Source organism: Rhinolophus hipposideros (assembly GCF_964194185.1).
Source record: "Rhinolophus hipposideros genome assembly, chromosome: 20".
In the NCBI taxonomy this organism is placed as follows: Eukaryota; Metazoa; Chordata; class Mammalia; order Chiroptera; family Rhinolophidae; genus Rhinolophus; species Rhinolophus hipposideros.
Genome location: NC_138066.1, coordinates 52473390 through 52493157, shown reverse-complemented (window position 1 = coordinate 52493157; position 19768 = coordinate 52473390). Strand labels below are relative to the sequence as shown.

The 19768-nt window shown below is 60.8% G+C and overlaps 1 protein-coding gene across 4 annotated transcripts in view; it reads right to left on the bottom strand.

The window, feature by feature from the left end:
- The window catches only part of BAIAP2 (BAR/IMD domain containing adaptor protein 2), a 65446-nt gene that overhangs the window by 9744 nt on the left and 35934 nt on the right, over positions 1–19768 (bottom strand). For all 4 annotated transcript variants that reach the window (XR_013991934.1, XM_081028698.1, XM_081028697.1 and 1 more), the window contains exons 4-10: positions 16369–16430; positions 16035–16106; positions 15296–15433; positions 3723–3875; positions 1678–1887; positions 1335–1536; positions 535–736 (exon numbers count right to left, since the gene is read on the bottom strand). Coding sequence is in view for 3 of the 4 variants with exons in the window: in XM_081028698.1 (XP_080884824.1) it covers positions 535–736; positions 1335–1536; positions 1678–1887; positions 3723–3875; positions 15296–15433; positions 16035–16106; positions 16369–16430 (1039 nt within the window). In the remaining variant the exon portion in view is untranslated. The remainder of the gene's footprint in view (positions 1–534; positions 737–1334; positions 1537–1677; positions 1888–3722; positions 3876–15295; positions 15434–16034; positions 16107–16368; positions 16431–19768) is intronic.

The following is a 19768-nucleotide window of genomic DNA, read 5'->3' as shown; positions in this document are numbered from 1 at the left end:
TCCCATCTCGCTCACAGACACACCCAGACAATAGTGGTGGCCACGGGAGGGTGGAGTCCCTGACCGGGCAGCCCCGAGGTCGAGCAAGAGCGAGACGTTGACATAGCCTCTGGGCAACAAATTCAGCCGCCGTGAAGGCACGGTCCGTCAGACTCGATGTGATTTCTCGGACCCCAGCTCTGCCCAGCAGACAAGGGGGCGGCAGAAAGGCTTTGGGTGGAAGGCTGCCCTCTACCCAGGGGAAGCCACACGCTGACAGCAGGGAGAGCAGTACACACTCAGGGCCTGGGCCAAGATAAGAGACGTAGGGAGTGAGGGATGTGAGAGCTGGGCAGGCCACAGAGGCTCCACCGTGGAGAAGCCCTGCTACGTGGGTCTGTGCCGCCCAGTTTTCTATGGTGGAAATGTAGACCCCGATAGTCTAAGAAGGACCCAGAGCCCCCGGGGGCCCAGGGTCAGGGGGCCGATGCCCGTCTCACATAAAGGGCAGGCCGCCCTGCCCCGTCCCACACCGCCGCCCGGGAAGGCGCTCACATCTTGGTCTTCTCGCTCTCGCCGTAGTGCCAGCCATCCCGGGCTTCAGGCACCAGCAGGGTGATGAGGTCACCCTCCTTGAAGCTCAGCAGGGTGCTGTTGTCCCCGGCCGCATGGGAGAAAATGGCCTTCACCCGCGTGCGACCATTGCGTTCCAGGCCGGCTGCCATGGAGCTGGAGCGGGGCAGCGTCTTGTTTTCAGCTGGGGACACAGGGCAGATGTGAGGGGACGCTCCACCCACGCAGCAGCAAAGGGTGCGCTCACCCTGCCATCCCTCCACAACCCAGTGGGAAGACACTAGAAGCCCTGGGCAGGCCTGGAGATGGACCGCCCATCCTGGGAGACACTCGCCAGGCTTCCAGGCTGTGTGGACTCTGCTTCTGGAATGACTGGGTGCTAAGGGCACGGAGCAGCGCAGACCTGTCACTAACTGTGCGCTGAGCCTCAGCTTTCCTCCTGCTAATCAGGAGGTGCTCAGGCCAGGCGCCTGGCAGTGGGGGAAGGAGTGAGAGTGAGGCCCAGGGGCCCAGGGGCCAGGAGCTTTCCCATCGTCAACTAACGCCCTCCCCACCCCCACCTGCTCCTGAGAATGGCTCCACTGCTTGCCAGACTAACGGGGAGCTCCGTGAAGCCCAACGGTCCAGGATGAAGTCCCAAAGGGGTCCCAGGATGAAGTCCCAGGGTGCTGCTCACGCACGTGTACACATGTGAGCCTTTCAGTCCCTGACCTCCCCTCGGGGGTGTCTTAGCCACTCGGGGAGGGTCCGGGGCCCCAGCCCCACCCCCGGGGAGCCCTTACTGGTGGCATAGCTGTTTTTGGGGGCCACACTCTTGCGCACAGGCAGCGTGTTGGAGTAGGAGTCGCTCAGCTTGGTCTGAGGCTGCGGAGGAGACGAAGCCTTGGGCTGGACCACCTTGCGGTCAGCCCAGGGGCTGTAATCTTCGCTGTCGGGGCCCGACACACCATTCATGATGGGTGCGTTGTCCTGAGCAGACAGCCGCTGTGGAGAAGGGGTGGCAAGGGCGCGGGGTTGCAGGAGGGCCCGGGCAGCGAGGTGAGCCCCTCGTCCCCAGCAGAGGTGCTCTGCCAAGGGGGGAGCTCCTCCCACACCCGTAATGCTTTCCGGAGGCTGAGGACTCACCCCCACAAATGGGGCCAGCTCGGGGGGCACCGGCAGGGGCTTGGCCCCCGGAATGGGGTCTGAGATGACCAGGCTGGACTTGGAGGCCGACAGGGCACCATTGCTGCTGACCATCTGCTGTACCAGCTGGGCGGCGCGGTCTGCGATCTTGCCGGGGTCGGCGCAGGCCTGTTGCCACAGGGGCAGCTTCTGTGCCAGCAGCTCCTTGCCCTGAAGCAGACAGCGGGACAGGCGGGGGTCAGGGCCCACGATTGGGGCACATCCTGGGGCCCTCCCTACAGGGCCTGCGCTGACCTCACGGCCACACCGGGAGGCTCCTGACGTGACATCCCCGTCCCAGGAGGGCACACCTGGCTGGGGCAGAGGGCAGCTGTTCACCAGCAGGATCTCCCCGCCACATGAGCCACACCTGAGGGGCCCTGAGCCCCAACCCGGGAAAGGAACTGTTCTGCTCCAGGGAGCCGTGCAGTTGAGGGACCGGCAGGAATGAGATCACACCAAGGCCTGGCCCGGCGGGGGCCTCCCCAGGGCCCGAGGAAGAAGACATGAATGGGGCTCCCTTGGTTAGCTACAGAATAGTCACGGACAAACCTCAAGATACCAGGAAGAGCAGGGAAGGGACCGTGGGGAAGGGTCAGCTGCAGTCAGGCCAGGCTGTCTGGCTGGGGAGGGAACTCCTGCATGGGGCAACTACGGGATGCCGGAGAAACAGCCCTTCTCAGCAAGCAGTGGCCCCTCTACCAGCAGCTGGCTTAGACCAGGAGCCAGCACACCACACCCCAGGGCTGGCCGCCAGCTTGGTCAGTACGATTGGACTGGAACCACATCTGTTCATTTACACATCACCTGTGGCAGCTTCCACAGGCTATGGCCAGAACCGAAAATCTTTACTATCTGGCTCCTGGTTGAAATAAATGGTTGATGGGTCTGGGGTGGTGGTGACAAGGGCCAGCAGGGACCCAGCACCAGAGGGGACAAACCCAGGGTCAGGGCGCTGCCCCTGAGTGGCTTCAGGTCTGAGACGTAAGTAAGGCCCAGGGCTCCCAAGGGAAATGAAGCTCCTACCATTGTAGGGTCCAAATCCATGCACCAAGGAAATGCCAAGCGGGCGGCTGGGCACAGGCTGGGAGGCCCTGGTGCCCTTGTGCCCCAGGCCCAGGGCCTGTACTCTCTAAACCCACCTGTGGGGGCAGGCCCAGCTCCCTGTGAAGTCGGCTGTCACCTCTCTGAAGTGGCAGTGCCCCAGAGAACAATGGATTTCCTGTCTGCAGCACAAAGGGGCCCTGACTCTCCCTGACCCACTCCAGGGCCTGGCTGCCACCAGAGGGCGCACACGCCCACCGCAGCCCGCCTGGGGCCACGTGGGCGGTGCAGCCACCTCTGCCCTGAACACAGCCCACGGCCACGCCACGGCTGCCAGTGAGTCCTCCCAGCTCCCACAGGGGATGCGGGTTCCTCCATTGTCCTTGTTTTGTACCTTTGACAGCAGCCCTCAGACGGGCCCATGCAGGCACGAGCCCCTCCATGGAAGGAGGGCATTTGTCTCCTTGGTAGCCTGTCCGTGAGGACCAGAAGCCAAGTGTATGTGTGTGTGAGTGTGAGTGTGAGCATGTGTGTGGTCCTGCTGAACCTGAAAACACCCTTATGGAAAAAGGACATGAACCAGAGCCTCCCTCATCAGCTTGGCTGCCTGACTACACTTTTCAAGCTCAGAATGTTCTGGAATGTTCCAGCTCCTACCTGTGGACTATGGGTCTCACTGGCCCCGGGAGCTAAGCTGGCCTCTACATGGGGTTCCTGGCACTGCAGCCCCTCAGAGGAGCTCGTCCTTAGGATGTCGGTGTAACCGTTCTCAGAAAAGCTCCTGGCCAATTTCTAACGGGAGTCTTAAAAACATTTGCAGCTTTTGACCTGGTAACTCTCCTTCTAGAACTCTCTCCCTGGGGAAATCAAAATGCATGGGGATGTTCTGCACCTTACGACATTCAGCTCAAGGACGGACCTGCCTGTTCCCAGGAGGTCCGACACATGGCGAGCAGCCTCACCTTGGAGTGGTAGGCAGCAGAATTCTTGGCTACGGCGCACTGCTTCTCCACCAGGAAGCAGAACCTCCTCCTCTCCTCGGTGAGCGCTGTCTTGTAGCCGTCGGACACGTGACTCTCCAGCTCCCCCTGCTTGCTGCTGATTGCATCAATGTACTGGGGGGTGGGAGAGAGGGTGGGCACAGATGAGACAGGGAAGGACAACACCCGATTGAGTCCGTTCTGAGCAGCCCCACCCGTTTGTTCAACAACACCTCCTTCTTGCAGAGTGGTGGCTGCAAACGGGTAGTGTTCTGGGGCCACTCAGAGCACATTTGCCTCTCATGCCTTGGGCTGCCCGTGGGTCCTGCCTCCAGCAAGAGGGCTAGGCAGGCTGTCCGCACAGTGGTCTGGCTCATCTCCATGGGGCTTTTCCCAAGAGGGAGTGTTGCGTGCCCAGGCCAGGGGTCAGGCCAGCCCTTCCCTAAGGCCACGGCCCAAGAACGTCAGTGACAAGGGTCCCCACTTCTCTGTCCTCCTGCCTCGCTGGCATTCCCTTGGCCTGTGGATGTGGCTGTTTCCAGTACCTCTATGTCTCAGCTCAAATGGGAGCCATGGGAAGGTCAGAGATGGGACGCGGGGGGGGGGGGGGCGCTGCCTTCCACTGCCCGAGGAGAGCTCTGTTAGAGCGAAGGCCAAACGGCTTCTCTCAGCTCATTCCCCACCTAGTCCCGGATCTGGGGTGGGGTGGGGTGCAGAAGACAGGTAAGACCTGTTGGTGGCTGTTCTTCAGACAACTACAGGCTGAGGTGACAACCTGGGAAGTGAGTTCATGGAGAGGATGAAACGAGGTCACCCCGGGAGCAGGGAACCCAGCACCTGAGGGTGGGCTGCCAGCTCACACTCCTGGGAGGAGGAAGAGCTTGGGGGAAGGGGTTACACAGAGAGGGGACTTGAAAGTGAGCAGGGTCACATCCCTTCCCGCTCACAGCTACCTGAGTGCCCACCGGTGCTACCTTGAGAGGCTGAGAATCTGCAGGGACAAACAAGGCGTCCTCACAAAGGCAGGCAACTGAGCCACCTTTGGACCTGGGGAAAGAGGTGAACCCCTCCCTCCATTCCCACCGGCCCACCACCAGGGCTCCCGACAGGGCCACTCTGTCGCCCCCAAAACCCACGTCTACCAGGTCCAGCCATTCTGGGCTGCCCAATGGACACTCACCCATGAAGGGTTCTAGCAAAAGCCTCAAATGAAAACCACCTCAACCTGACCAGCCTCCACATCCAACTATCAATTTCCAGAAACGCCAGATCCCAGGGACACGTTCAAGATGGCCCAAGGCTAGAGGAGTGCACTCAAGGAACAGGAAGTGCGAGGGTGGTCAGGGCTGGTTGAGGGTTGGTGTCCAGTGGGGACAGAGTGTCAGTCTGGGGTGATGAAGTTCTGGAGTTGGATGGTGGTGACGGCTGCACAAGAGTGTGACTGTACTTAATGCCCCTCAACTTAAAAATGGTAAAAAACAGTCAATTTCATGTTGAGTGTGTTAACAAAATCAAGAGTCATTAAAAAACAGCACACGCAAACTCTGTAGGAGGCCACTGGACAGAGGACCAAGCATTTTGACAAATGAGCAGCAGGGAGGAAAACGAAAGGGGAAGTTGGGATGGAAAGTGCCAGAGAGGCCAGCTGCAGAGGTGGAGTACACCTGTTCTCCCCACAGGTGTGCCCGCTGGCCCTGCCCACTGGAAGTGGAGTATACCTCCCAACTTGTCCATTGGTGCAGGGCTTGGCCATGTGACTGGCTTGGCCAATGGAACTGCAGTAGAAATTACAGCATGGCAGCCTTATGCCAGCAGTGCCTCTGTCCCCTGGGGACACATCCCCTGACCCTGTCACCCCCTCTGAACCCTGAGAGCCATACACACGGGAACCATGCTGGTGGATTACTCGGTGAGATGTGGTGGCAATATGTGGCTGTGTGACCCCTCCTGGGGATCCTGATTCCAGCCATGTAAAACCACCCTGACAGTGGAACAGAGAGCACCGGGTGTTCCACGATGACTAATTCACACCCAAACCCGAGGGGGTGGCACAGAGTGCAGGAGACACCACTCGATGCTGGGCACACTGCAATGTTCTGATTCTGCCGGTGAAACTTTCTGTAATAAAGTGCAGGAAAGACCGTGGGTGGCCATCATCGGGGGTGGGGGGACAGGAGCCCAGATACACACCTGTGGGGGCCTGCAGAGCCCCCTGGCGCATCTGTGTGCAGGGCCTGTGGGATCCCGCCTGCAGCTCCCTTCCTGTCTGGCCTCTCCTTCCCGCTCTCCCCACACCCTGAGCAGACTGTCTACATGGGGTGCTGACCACAGGCTGCGGGGATCGCCGTCCGGGAGCGGCTTTCGCGGAATCCATTCTTCCCTGGAGCAGCCCTGATCTCCGGCAGGGGCAAGCCCAGGCCTCAAGGGGCAGCCTCCCCCATCTGACTCACGGCCTCCCCCGCCAGCTGACTCAGCAGCATGTGTGGGTGGTGCCAAGCCCGGGTGGGCGGCTGGAGGAAGAGCAAAGAGCAGGCTGTTTCTGCCACCTCCCCTCACAGCAGCACTCAGCTGGAGGGGCGAGGCCCAGCCCCAACGCTGCCACCAGTGCAGGCTCTGCCAGCAGGAGTGAGTCACACCACTCCAAGGCAGGACCTACCCAGCCCCATCACCAGAACTTGGGAGCCCGCTCCCTCTACCTCTGCAGACCACCCACCTCCCCACAATGAACTTCACCTCCTACCGCCTGGGGAGGGCAGCTTAAATGGGCCTCAAAATAACTACCCCACCCCAGACCAAGGCCACAGCCTCAGGGAACAAGGCAGGTCCCAGCCTCGGGGACCCGTGATGGCACCTGGAGAGTGAGCCTGGCCAACCCTGGAGAAAAGTCTGAACACAGGCAAGCGGCTTCCAGGACAGGCTTTCCTGGCGGCTCAGCTCTGCTCGCCGCCCCCTCCCCCACACCCACCCAAGCAGCTCAGAGTACTTTTCCTCTGGTTACGAAATGTGCGTGCCTACCAGTGCCTCCTGCACCTCCTCCCACAGAACCTCCCCTGCACCTTGCACAGCGGCTCCTGCACGAAGCAGGGAAGTGAGCCTGCAGGTATGGGTGCCCTGAGGGCCTGTGCAGGGTCCCGTGGGCAAGGCTATGCAGTGGGGGTGCCACCCAGCTGCAGTGGGCAGGGCCCCTGCCCACCCAGTGGACCCAGAGGCCGGGGGCTGGGAACACCCTCTGGAGAGAAGGGCCCGGAAGGGCTAGGGTTGACAGGGAGATGGGCACGGGCACAGAGAGGGGACAACAGACGCGCACTCCTGGCGCCTACAACCCCAGCTCCCGTCAACAAAACACCACCCTACCCTGGACTGCAGCGGCCTGGAAGGTCCTCGCTAGCTCCACTTCACGACTGTCCTACACCTCCACCCCTACCCCCACTGGGAATTGTGAGGGGCATCAGTGGTCAGGACACCTTAGAGGTGTCAACCAGCCCGTGACAAGGACACCTCCTTGGTCCCCATGCTCACACACACAAGGGCTTGGTGCCCACGAGCCTCTAAGGGGGCAGCCAGGGGTGATGCCTCTGTGAGGTTCTGGGAGAAGATTGGGGTTTAACACCACCCCCTCCCGGAAAACTCCAATCCACCTGACCTGGTGTCACCAGCTCCTACCCTCCCTCCAGAGTCCCCCACCACCTCCAGTGGCGGCCAGGTCTGGGAGGGTACAGGGCTCAGCTGAGCCAGGCAAGTGGAGACGCTGGCCGGGTGAGACGGGCTGAAGTGCTAAGAAAGGCTCCAGGTGGCCTTGGGGGAAAGGCTGCCCAGAGTGGTGACCTCCATGCCAGCTGTCATCTAAACGGGGCCTTTGGAGAAGGAAAGGCCCAGCTCCAAACGGTTACGCAGGAGAGCGGCGTAAACCGGGACGCGGGGCCCCCTGGGTGTGTTGGCCCTGAGCTCACTGCTGAGAACAGCTCCTTCCGAGCGCGGACCCCTGGGGCGCCCGGCCGCCTGCCCACAGTTTCTGGGTTTCCAGGCTGCGGTCACATCTTTCACAGCAGCTCCCCACTCCCTGGAGTGGAGAGAAACCCATGCTGGACGCGCAGGCAGAGTGCTGGCCTCATTAGCGGGGCCTGGCAGCTTCAAGAGCAGGGAAGGGTGTGGCGTTTTAAGATTTCCATTTACTCAAATGAGCCTGGTGACCAGCTGGAGCAACACAGGTCTCAAGTGGGAGACAGGAGCTTTGGTGGAGAACGCAGCTCGCGCAGAGGCTGTGTGGGCCACTGCGCGTCTCCCTGGGGACCATGCCTGCTGGGGAGCAGCCCCAAGGGATGGCCGCCCAGGTGGGGGCCGTGAGCTGCAACAGCCGAGGGGTGCTGGGTTGTGCCTCTGCCCCGAGCCCTAGCACCGAGCTCTCTGGCCAGGGCAGGACCCAGCCGGCGGGGACACGCAGCCACCACTTCCTCGAGGAACACATGTCCTGACCTCCTGCAGGATGCGAGCTCCTTGCAGTGAGACCACAACTTCACCGGGCAGAACATGGAAATCTAGGCCAACTGAGAGCTTTGCCCCTCGAGGGGATGGGGGGTGGGAGGACATCCCACTTCCACAGGCTCCAGGCCACTGTTTGGGCAGAAACACTCCCCAAAGTGGAGGAATGTTCGAATTCTCTGGAAAAGTGCAGAAGACAGCACTCGGCCTGCTACACCTCGACTTAGCAACAGGCCGCTGAGTGGCCCGAGCCTGAGCCCGCCCCCCAGGTCCTGGTCGCCCTGCCTTTGCCTGCTCCCCCCTCCCACTTAGTGGGTGCTATGGCGACAGCACTATAGAAACACCCAGCTGAGAACATTTAAGACCCACAGGCTGCTCCCACTTAGTCACCCTGGGCTGAACAGCCCTGTAATCCAAGAAGACAAAAGTGACCAGAACATATGTCTCCTCTTCCCTCCAAAGCCGGTGACTCAGCAGTGGGGGAGGGGTGCTCGGGAACAAACTCCAGCGCCTTTGATCCACCTCACCCGATATGGCTGCTGTGGCTTCCCCACGTTGCTCAAAAGCCAACCGTATGCTGCCCGTTAGGTCCCTGCCGCTTATGAATGAGTGTAACCCAGCTGTTACCGTGGGTAACTTACTCCAAGGGGACAACAAGGGAACCCGACTAGCTGTGATGTCCTGGGAGGGACAGCAAGAACCCAGGCTGCATTCTGACCCTAGGTACCTGCTGGTGGCAGCCGCTGACTTCCCTGGGGCCTGCAGACCAGTCCTGGTCTGATGGGGGTGGCACTCAGCTGAAGGCCAGAAGGCCGGCCTGGGGTCAGCAGGAGACGCCTGGAGCTGCTGGGCCATGGGTGTGGCAGGGGCTGTGGCTGCGGAGCACTGGATTAGAGAGCCCTTAAAGTCTCCCTTAAACACAAGTGCTCAGAGCGGACTGGAGCTGGGGCTGGGGCTGAGCAGAGGGCTTCCACACCACCGTGCCCACGGCCCTGGCTGTTAAGCTATATGAGCATGTGAACACCCTCAGGGATGAAGCTTGGGGCCTCTCTGGCAGGCTTCCGGGGTTCCCATCTTCCTAGGAAAGGGCCCACAGCTGTTATTATGTTGGCAACGGGGGGGGGGTCACCCCATGGCCAACATATCCCAGCTGCCCACATCCTGCCCCAGCACACAGGCACACCGGCACTCAGCATGTGCTGGTAGGTGTGTGCCCATGGCATCCCTATGCCCAGGACTCCACAGAGGCCCAGGACGGCGTGTGGGGCTGCTCCCGTCCACACCAGTCAGCTGGACACACTGACAAACAGCCGAGGCCCACAGACCAACCTCTGTCCCCAAGAGCCAAGGGGACAGGTCTCAGCACACAGGCACCCCTGAGGAAAGGCTCAGGGTGGCTGCCAGGGAGCGCGTGACCCCTTAAGGGTCCACACTGTTCCAAGTCTGGGGTCCACTCTGGCGCTCCAGGAGCTGGAGGAGGTTGGACGCCGGGCTCTCATGCCTGGTTTGCTGGGTGACTTCTGCCAAGTTGCTAGAATGGCTGGGTCTCGGCTTCCTCATCTGGAAATCAGAGGGGCTGGACCACAGGGTGCATGGGGCAGTGCCCGGCCTGGCCCAGGAGGGGCCTCCCTGGGTCCAGGAGGCTCTGCAAGTGCGAAAGTCACAACTGTCCAAAGACTTCGTAGGAAAAGATGCGAAACGTCTCATTACCATTTTCAGGAAGATTCCGTGTGGGAAAACATCCTAGCTGTATTGGGCTAAATGAGACAATTATTACAACTGACTTCACCTGTTTCTGTTTACATTTGTAATGTGGCCACTTCAGGTGTGCAGTGACAGTGACAGGTGCTGGTGCCCGGTGCTGCCCTCAAACCTCTCCCAGTGCTAACTGCACAGGCCCCGGCACTTGGCAGGCTCAGTGCTGTCTGGGAGGCCCCCTCCATGCCGGCCCAGCCGCTGCCACGCCCCCACCTGGGAGGCGGGGAGCTAGGTCCTGGGGTTTAAAGGAGCAGAGTCCTGCCTGGTCACCCTGTTCCCCAGGAAGAGTTCCTCCCCCCCCCCCCAGACCGATGCCACCTCTGGTTTCCCATTCTCATTATTTCCAACAGGGACTGTGACTTTACCCCAAAGACAGGAGACGTCCCGCGTGGTGATGGGGGTGGGAGGTAGGGGGCTTGTCCACAGACACCTTTATCGCTGAAGAGCTTTTTAAACCGAGCACAGCAGATTCACACAGTGCTTCAGCTACCAGCAAGTCGTCCAACGCCACACGTTAACGGGACCAGCCTCTGCCATTATCTTCCCTGACGACCTAAATTATGGTTATTTTGTTTCTGCTTTGTTAATTACACATCCCTTTAAATAGAAGGCATCGTTCCCCTTTCTCAGACCGCAATCTGGATGTGAGCGCCTTCCGGAACAAATGAACTCAGGGTGGGGACGCTGGCCGACTGAAGGCCAACAGCCACTGGGCTTGGTCAACAGCAGGCCCAACTAGAGCCTGCACGCAGCCACTACAGAGCCGCACGCATGGCTTTCTAAGGCAGGCACCGCGGGGACGCCACACCTCCCCCCCCTGTACCATGACCAGCCGGGGCTGCCCCCCACTCCTCCTCCCGCCAGGCCGGAGTCTCAGAGAGGGAACGAGAAGGTGGGTCTGGAGGGCCCCCGGGTTGTCCCTGCGGCTTTGTGCTCCCTGGGAACCTCAGCCCCCACGGGTGGGTGGGCTGGCCTTCCGCCCTCCCCAACAGCAGGACCATGTCGGAAAACCCTGACATTCTGGACGCTGGTGCTCTGCCCTGGGGCCAGCAGGCTGGCCCCAAACTGACCAGCTTCACTGGGAACAGCAGCTCTCTGCAACAGCCACACCCCAGCCCAGATCCTCAGTCAGAAACCCTGGAGGCTACGGGCTGGCTGGGGAACTGGCTGCTGGTCAGAATCACCCAGAAGCTTTGAGAAGCCTGGTGTTGGGGCTACAGTGCAAGCACTCATACCCACGTGCCCATGGAGGGGACTCAGGCTTGGCTGAGACACTGGGGGCGGAAAGGTCAGAGTGGCCAGAGTGACACAGCCCACTGGACTCATGGCTCGTCCCGCACGGATTGTGTCCACTGTGGCCTCCTGCACGCGACCTTGGGGAGAGCCCTCGGCTGTGAGGGCAGTGCTGGGAGCAGCCCCTCCTCCGCCACAGAACCCTCCGTCCTAGTTAGCAACCCAAATGCCTCTGGGTACCTGTTCCCCAACCTATAATTAAAGCCGGTTCTCTTCACAGAAATCCCAAAACACAGTCTCAATTATCAGCAGTTCTTGAAAGTGGCCGCTGTGACCCAGTCCCGCTCCACGGGAACTCACCACAGATGGACAGATGGACAGATGGACGCCCTCCATCTTCCTCTCTCTCTGAGGCAGAGTCCGATGACTTTTACCCCCTTGGCCACTTCATGGGCAACGACCACCGCTCTGGGCACAGCCTGTCCTCTGTGCAGCTTGGGCCGCTGGCCTGGCCACTGGCCCAGGTGGGCGAGGCTCTGGCAGTGCCCAGCAGCACACAGGGCAGGAGAGGGCAGAGCAGGTGGGCCTCTGTTGGGTGGGTGCTCTGCGTGGCCTCCCCATGACTGTCCCACACTCACAAAGCTCAAGTGGGCCGGGGGGACCCCGGAGATCGAGAGACTCTCATGAAAGTTCACTCAGCTCTCCCAAGCTCTGAGCAAGCTCACATTCGCACCCATGTGCTCGAGTCTCCCAGCCGCGCCCACACCCGAGAAAAGCAGTCGCGGGGGCTCAGACGGTCTGGGAACACCACCTCCTCCACCAAGCGCACCTCAGAGACCACCAGCGGGGCCCCTGTGCCACCTGCGGGGACCAGGACATGGCTCCCCACTCCAGTGACAGTGCACAGGCCCACCTGCCGCTCCCACCTCTTCTTCAAGGTTAAGCACAGCCACTGAAGTCCGTGGTGACCCGCCAAGGGGCACACATGGGGGGGGGCACAAAGAGATAGAAGCAAGTGGGTCTAGTGACCGTGACATCCTGTGGTTCCGAGAGCCACAAGGAATGGCCCCGGTGCCAAGGAACACTTGGCTGCTCGGGCAGCTCAAGGCTGTTGGGTGGGTCACACATACCCACCCCAAGAGCTGGTTCCAGGCCTCCCTCTAGCTCTGAGCATCAGCCCCATGGGCCCCCTCCCCTCAGCACATATGTGGGTGAGGGACTCTGAGGGTGCGCAACCCAGCCTCTTGGGGGTCTACACCAATGGGGAGCAAAGAACACACAGTGGTCAGGCTGCCTCTCTGCTTCCCCTAAACCAGTAACTGAAATAACTGAGCACGTACTATGTGGACGTGTGTGGATACAGGACCCTGCACCTCCCAGAAGGAATTCAGTTATCTGGGAAAAATCACCATGATAAGACTTAGAAGGCTGAGGACCAGAGGAGGCTGGGCTTGCAGAAGGCAGACGAGAGGAAAGGGCCAGTGAGCAGGAGAAGGGGTGGGGCCCTTCCTGTCAGAGCTCAGGGGAAGAGGGTGGCGGAAGTACCCCATCTCACAAGTGGGGAAACTGAGGCAGAGAGGATCCTGAGCTTGCCATGACCACAGGGCTAAAAGGAGAGCAGCCGGGACTAAAACCCAACTGCCAGGGCCACACGGTGGGGACGGCCACATGGTGGGGACGGCCACACGGGGCAAAGAGAAGCTGCAGCAAGCTCTGGGAGGCCACTCAGCCACAACCCCTGGCATGGAGAGCCGCAGGGCAGGGCCAGAGATGGGGACGTGACAGGGCCTCCCTGGGGGTCGGTGGGGCTGCCCTGAGTGGACTGTGCACAGGGGAGTCTCGGTCGTGGAGTGACCCTTGGACATGGGAAGAAAGGTCAGCATCAGACATCTCCAAGGAGAGGCTGCGAAGGCCAGGGTGGATGTGGCCAATCATGCCAAGCTGGGGACCTGCCGGGAGGCCCTCTGCAAGGAGAAAAGGACCTCCAAATTCCCACAGGGACAGATGAGGGTTTGGGGAGTCCCTGCACAGCTGAGGGAGAAATCCCACCCTTTGAGTGGAGCAGGGAGAATGGGGGGGCCACCTGGGCTCTCCTGCAGAGGGCTCCCAGTGGGCCACTGGGAACCGGATGCGGCAGAGTCGCAATGACTCAGCAGACTGGATCTCAGCCTGAGCAGCTTCGTAGCATGCAGGAATGAACACCATACATGCCGCCAGCCCACCTGCCTCCAACCTCGCCGGCCCTCTGCTTTCCCAGACAGGAGGTCACAGGAGGGCCAGCTGGTTCAAGGAGAGGGCCCAGCTCAGGATGCAGCCTGCAAACTCACCGCCGTAAAAGGGAAAGAAGCACCGATACTCGACAATACAAAGGAACGAAGCCCAACCCACACCACGACCTGGGTGAAGCCTGAACACAAGCTGAACGTGAAAAGCCAGACGCAAAAGGCCACATTCGTATGATGTGCAGACCAGGGACCCACAGAGACAGACCGTAGACGGGGGCCTGCTAGGGGGATGCCACGTGGGAGTGGCTGCTGACGGGCTCGGGGCTTCCTTCTGTGCTCTGGAAAACATGCTAAAATGGACTTCAGTGACAGGGGCACAACTCGGTGAATATACTCAAAACCACTGAATTATGCGCTTTAAATGGGTGAGTTAGATGGTACGTGAATTGTATCTTGATTAAACTGTTACCCTAAAAAAAGACCTTGATGAGAGAGGCTTGTGCGGCTCCTAGGCCACCCTGGTGGGCGGCTGGACCTGGACAGGCTGTCCCACTGCCCGGCCACCACACCAGCCCCCCCCAGGGGTTCCGTTAGAGGGAGCTCTAACGCAATCACACAAGCACTGAGGACGCTGCTGCCTTCCCAGTCGGGGCAGGGGGCGGGGCTGTTCCTTGTTCAAGGCTTTCAGGAAGCAAGATGGCGAAATGCTTCAAAGGTGGGACAGAAAAGCAAAAGGCCAGATGAGCAGTGTGTGTGTTTCTAGTCCTCAGCCTAATGCCACTCCCAGGGCCTCGTTCACGGAAATGACTCCAGCGCCGCCCACCGAGGCAGCATCTAAGGGCTGCGGGTGGGAAGGCCTTAGGGTGGTGACAGGTCCATTGACGCACGAAAATGTGGGAAGGCACACTCAGGAGGCAGAGACTGTGTCACTGCATTTCTGCAAGGAACACACAGAAGACGCTGCAGGCAGCAGCCGGCACAGCAGCTGGAATGGAACTCCTGCTCCCGTACTAGCACTCGGCTGCTGGCCAGAGACCGGGTGACGCCTCTCGTCTGCCAGTGCCCAGTCCATCCTCCCCACCAGTGACCCCCCACACAGAGGCGCAGCAGGCCGGGCTGCCCTTGTACACCACACTCAAGGACGGTGTGGGGTGACCTCGGAGAGCAGGTGCTCTGGGCCGGATATGGCACGCTAGCCGGGCGTCCTGGTGAATTGGGCGTATCGGGGCCAGGCCCGTCGCGGGCCATGCTGTCCTAAATTCTTGCCCCGCTCAGCACATGACGCCCGCGATGCTGGACGAGATGCTCAGTGACATGACTGACACGAGGGCATGTCCCTCCCGTGCCCTCCAGTGCCATCTGCCTCACACTGCAGGACTGCTGAGAGTCTGCATGCCTGGAGGTCTGGCCCAGGCGGGTGAGCGTGAGTTGATTAGAATAACAGTCTGAGGTCTCTCTCCCAGGTGGGAATGCAGAGGGACGGGGCGGGAACATTCCATCTGGGTTTCTGTTCTTTTGCTGGAGAGCTCTCCAGCACCCCACCGACGCTATGAGAACTGGGCAGGGGACCCCTGGGCCACACCGGCTATCCTGCCAGCTCCGGGACATGGGGCATTCGCTGCCCCCAAAATCTACCAGGACAGCGAACCTGGCTCTGCCCAATTCCATCAAGAGGGGCTGACCTCAGACCCTGTGGCAGACAGGAGGTGAGTGCTGCGTGTGGACAGGGCAGCCCCCCTTCACTGTCTGCTGCACGGGTGAGAAGTCCTGCTGTGGAGGATGAGTCACCACTCAGGACTGCACGTGCGCCCCGCGTGGCCCTCGCCAGGGCCCCAGCACGCGGCAGGCGGCCCCGCCTACCTGCAGCTCCTTGTCCGAATATTTCTGAGGGTTCTTGCTGCCCTGGCTCTTCTTGCGGAGCTTCTTCAGCTCGGCCTGGCACTTGTCCAGGGCGTCTCCTTTGTTCCTCTGCTCCGTCTGGTATTTCTTCAGTGCAGCCTGAGATTCAACACAAAACACAGTGGCCCATGAGTGGGCATGCCCCTCCGGCTCTCCCTCCACGGCCGTGGCTAGAGCTCGAGGGATGGCGGGAAACGCCCGGCTGGGAGTCCGAGTGAGGACCACACAGTGAAGGCCTCGCCCTGCCCACGCCACGGCAGCCTGGCTCCCAGAGCTGAAGCTCGGGCCTGGGGGAGCCGGGCGAGCCTCACCCCTCCTGCCCCCTGTGCACGCGGGTGCCCTTGCTCTTCTCCGGCTGGGGAGATGTGACGGGGCAAGGACAGGGCACGAGGAACTCGCTGAAGTTACAGCAGGTCAGAGCGGGAGTTTGTGAGTTCCATGAGCGGCTCCATCACGGCGTCGTCGTTATTACAGCAGCCGTCAGGCGGGGGTAGTGGAACGGGCAGGCGGGGCTCACCCCTAGGCCTGCACTCCGTCTCAAACGGGCAGGAATGTGGGGGCCGGGCAGCCCGCTGGGTGGGATGCTCACAGGAAGCTGAAAACCCTTCAGTGGGGGTGGGGGGCCTGGGGGAAGGATTTCAACAGTCAACTGAGGGGAGCAGGGGGAGGTGGCACAGCAGGTGTGGGCGAGGTTACTTACACTTAGGTACCTGGAGTCCAGCTCCACCTTCTGCTCCAGCTGCGTGAGTAGCTCGTTGTGAAAGGACTTCAGCTGGACAAGGAGAGAACAGACAGCAGCAGTCAATGCCAACATGCAGGCCTGGGAGACTCGGCGGGAGGGGTAGGAGGCAGGGACCCACCCCAGAGACAGGCAGGCAGGCACCCCCATGGGAAACTGCAGCCTGTCTGATCTGTGAGCCGACAACCCTGCAGGGACAGGTGGGGACTCTGGGAGTGAGCACTGAACAGAAGTCCGAATGTCAGACTGTCCTGGCCTTCCACAGGCCAACTGGCATTGCGGGGCTGGGACTCACCATTTCTTCCAGCTGATTTTGAATCTGCCTGTGGACTTCGGCCATCTGGAAGAGAACGTCTCCTGGAAAGGTGGGATGGCAGGAAACAAAAGAAGGCAGAAGGAAGTGAAACACCCTGAATGCCATCCCTGTCACCCCACCAGACCCGAGGGGCCACTGGTGGCCAGGCACTGGGGACCCCGTGGTCTGGGCTGCAGGAGGTTTGCACCCAGCCAGGTCCTGTGACCCACAGGCAGAGGTGCACTGGAGGCCGGGGAGGGGCACGCTGCTTCTCCTGGTGATGCCACCAAGAGGAAATGGAAAATTCTAGAAGGACAGGGGATGTGGCCCTCAAATGCACGATCGCTTGGTGTCTGGGAGTGACAGGCGGGAGGGGGTCCTCAAATGTCTGCATCAGAGCTGAGGTTCACGACAAAGGCAGAAGACCACAGTCCCCACGTCCACGAAGCTTCAGCCCGTGCGGCTGGTCGAGTCTGAGTCTGTGAGCACACACGTCTGGCTCACAGCTAACCGCCACCACCAGCCCCACCCCTCCCGCTTCGGCGCAGGCAGCGCCAGAGTGAACTAACTTCTTGGAGAGAACGCTGCCTATGGGACATACAGGCAGGTGGGGAGCCTCTCAATCCCGAGGGAGGCGGGAAAGGGGCCTCTCGGCCCACGTGTCACCTTTGAGTTACAAGCACAAAGAAGAGACTAGCCCAGCTGCAGGCCCCATGCGCTTCTGGGAGGCCGGCTCATGTACTGGCTAAAACCCAGGGAGTGAGCCTGCCCGACCCACAGGGACACTGGCTGACGGGCAGGCAGCCGGATCAGTGCTCCAAGGCCTGGCCCAGGCCACCGGGGGCCTCTGGGGACAACGGGATACCCAGACAGCTCTCCCAGCACTTCTCCAGAGCAGCAAAGCTTCAGGGACACTGTGGCTTCCTTGGTGCATTTCCAAGAGACAGATGAAGAAATTGGAAGGTGGCAACACAAAGGTGTGGCTGTCACCTGGAGGCCACTTCCATGCAGCCTGGGTGTCAAGGAGCATGGGCAGGGAGGACCCCCCCAACCCTCACCCCCCACTGACAAATGGCTGCTTCCCTGTCTGTAGGGGGAGGTGCTGGAATGGTGGTCCGGGCCGCATTCACTCATTCAGCAAATATTTGCTGAGGGCCATTTTCAGTGGCGGGTGCTGACCATGTGGTGTGGACACAAATGGAGCAGGAGGCTGGCCCCTGCCCTTGACCTGCGGGCAGTACTGTCCCTGAGTTGCTGCCTGCCCCAGGTCGTGCCGCCCCTGCTCACGGCGGGGCCTCCGCAGCTCACATGACCCAGACGGTCTTCAGAGGCCAGGATCACGAGACCCTGCAGAAGCAGTGACGCCGCTGGCTCCAGATGGCCCCACAGCAGAAGTCATGGCTGGCTCCTGGGACAGGCCAACTTCTTTTGGTCACCTGGCTGACCCACTCTCTGCTGGTGCTGTGTTGGCCCTGGTGACCACAGGGCACACGGAACACTGGCCACAACCAGTGTCTGCAGATGGATCTCTGCCAATCAGCATGGCCCACGGGTCCACCAGCCCCACCCGAGCAGTAGAACAGGAGCCCAATCAGCACCTGATAAGTGGCCGCAGAGCCTGGACCCCGTGTGGGGTCAGAAGCGGCCTCCTGGGGGGCTCTCTCTCTGGGTGGCTCTGACTCGCAGACGGCACACGGGAGAGCTGCTCCAGCCATCCGGGCTGGGTCCTGAGATACTCTCACTCTCATTGCACTGCTGGGCCGTGTTCCCAAAAGCCTGGCTTTGCGTCAGACACACATATTTCTGTCGAGGGAAGTGAGGAAAGGGAAGCAAGCACTTCCAAGGAGCTCAGACAGTCACCTGGCAGCTGCAATCAGGCCCTGCCTCTGCGTTGGCTTCCTGCGGTCAGTTGGAGGGAGCCATAACCACCCGGGGTCAACCACACGCTGAACCACACGCTGAGGGGCTGAGCTAAGGCTGAGCAGCCCTAGCAGGAGAGGACGCTCGTCTCACTCAGCCTCTCCCGGCCCCAACCTCACTCTCACATCCTGACTCGATGGTTTGATATGTTGGGGAACGGGCCAAGGAGGATGGGGGCCAGAAGGTGGCATGAAGAAGCATGGTTCCCTTCCTTGGCTGAAAGGAAGTCACTGGGACAGAGAAGTAGATACCGTCCAGGACAGCCACGGAGACAATGCCGCCACCTTGCCCTGTCCTGCATGGACCCCATGGGGAGGGGCCCCCAGCTCCCACCAGAGCCCGTGGAGACCTGGGGATCCCAGTCGTCGCCTGTGGCCTTTCAGTGTTGCTGATCTGACCTGCTGTCACAACGGCGCACACAGGAAACGCAAACACTCAGGTCCTGCCTCTGGACACTGAGAATCAGACCAAGAGCCACGAAGGGCGGCTCTGGGCTCCCTGCTTCTCTGTGCTTTTCTGATGGCGTTCTGTAAATTTCCCAAACAGTCATGGCTCTGAGATCAGGAAGCTGCCTAGCGCCTTGTCTGTGTTCCTGTGACACGGGGTCTTCCTGTGTCGGGGGCCCTGGGTCCCTCTCCCATCTCGGGGCTGCAGGCACGGCCCTCAAATACCCGCCTCTGTCCCCACGGCCCCTGAGGGGGGCATCAGCGTCGTGAGACGCAAGCAAGTGGTGGACACAGTTATGCTCAGTCCTGCCAGTCCCCCCCGGGGGAATGCACCTACGCCGTGGGCCAATCCCCACCAAGAATTACAAGTTCACGTCAAGATCAAAGTGAAAGCACGTAGTTCCTTAAAAGGCCACACAAAACTAGTTCAGGAAAACATTAGAAAAACACAGGAATAAGGAGCAGCAAATCCTTGAGAAAAGGATTTCCTGAGGCTGAGAGAGCACGTGAGGCCACTGCACAGGCTGTCCCCTCCCTGCCGGAGCGCCCCCGTCCCCAGGCCCAGGGCTGTGCTGTCAGCCAGTGGCTGCACAAACCAGCCCACTGTGGACTTTTAAACTGCATTTTAGAAGCGGCTGCAGGAAGCCATTTGCACACGAAATGCACAGGGCAGTGGTATGAGAACTGGGCTCCTGGAGGCTGCGGGGTGCCTTGAGCTGGTACAAAGGACGGCCACCCCACCACAGGGACTAGGCTGTTCCCCAAACCAGGCTCCCCAGGAGCGCGGGGAATCTCAGCCATCAGTGGTAATGTCGCTGCCCTCACTGTCCTTCCCGGTCCCTGAAGACGGCTGGTGAAGGACTTCAGAGCCGAGTCAACGGGGGCCGCATCTCGTTTTTGGGCTCAGTAACCCTCTCCAACCCTCCTGAGCTCAAAGGACAGCATGAGGCAGTGACACCTTCCCAGGCCGCCCCCTGCCCTGGTACTGGGCACTTCTGCCGGCCTTCTCAGAGTGCTGGTGTCCTGGGCCTCTG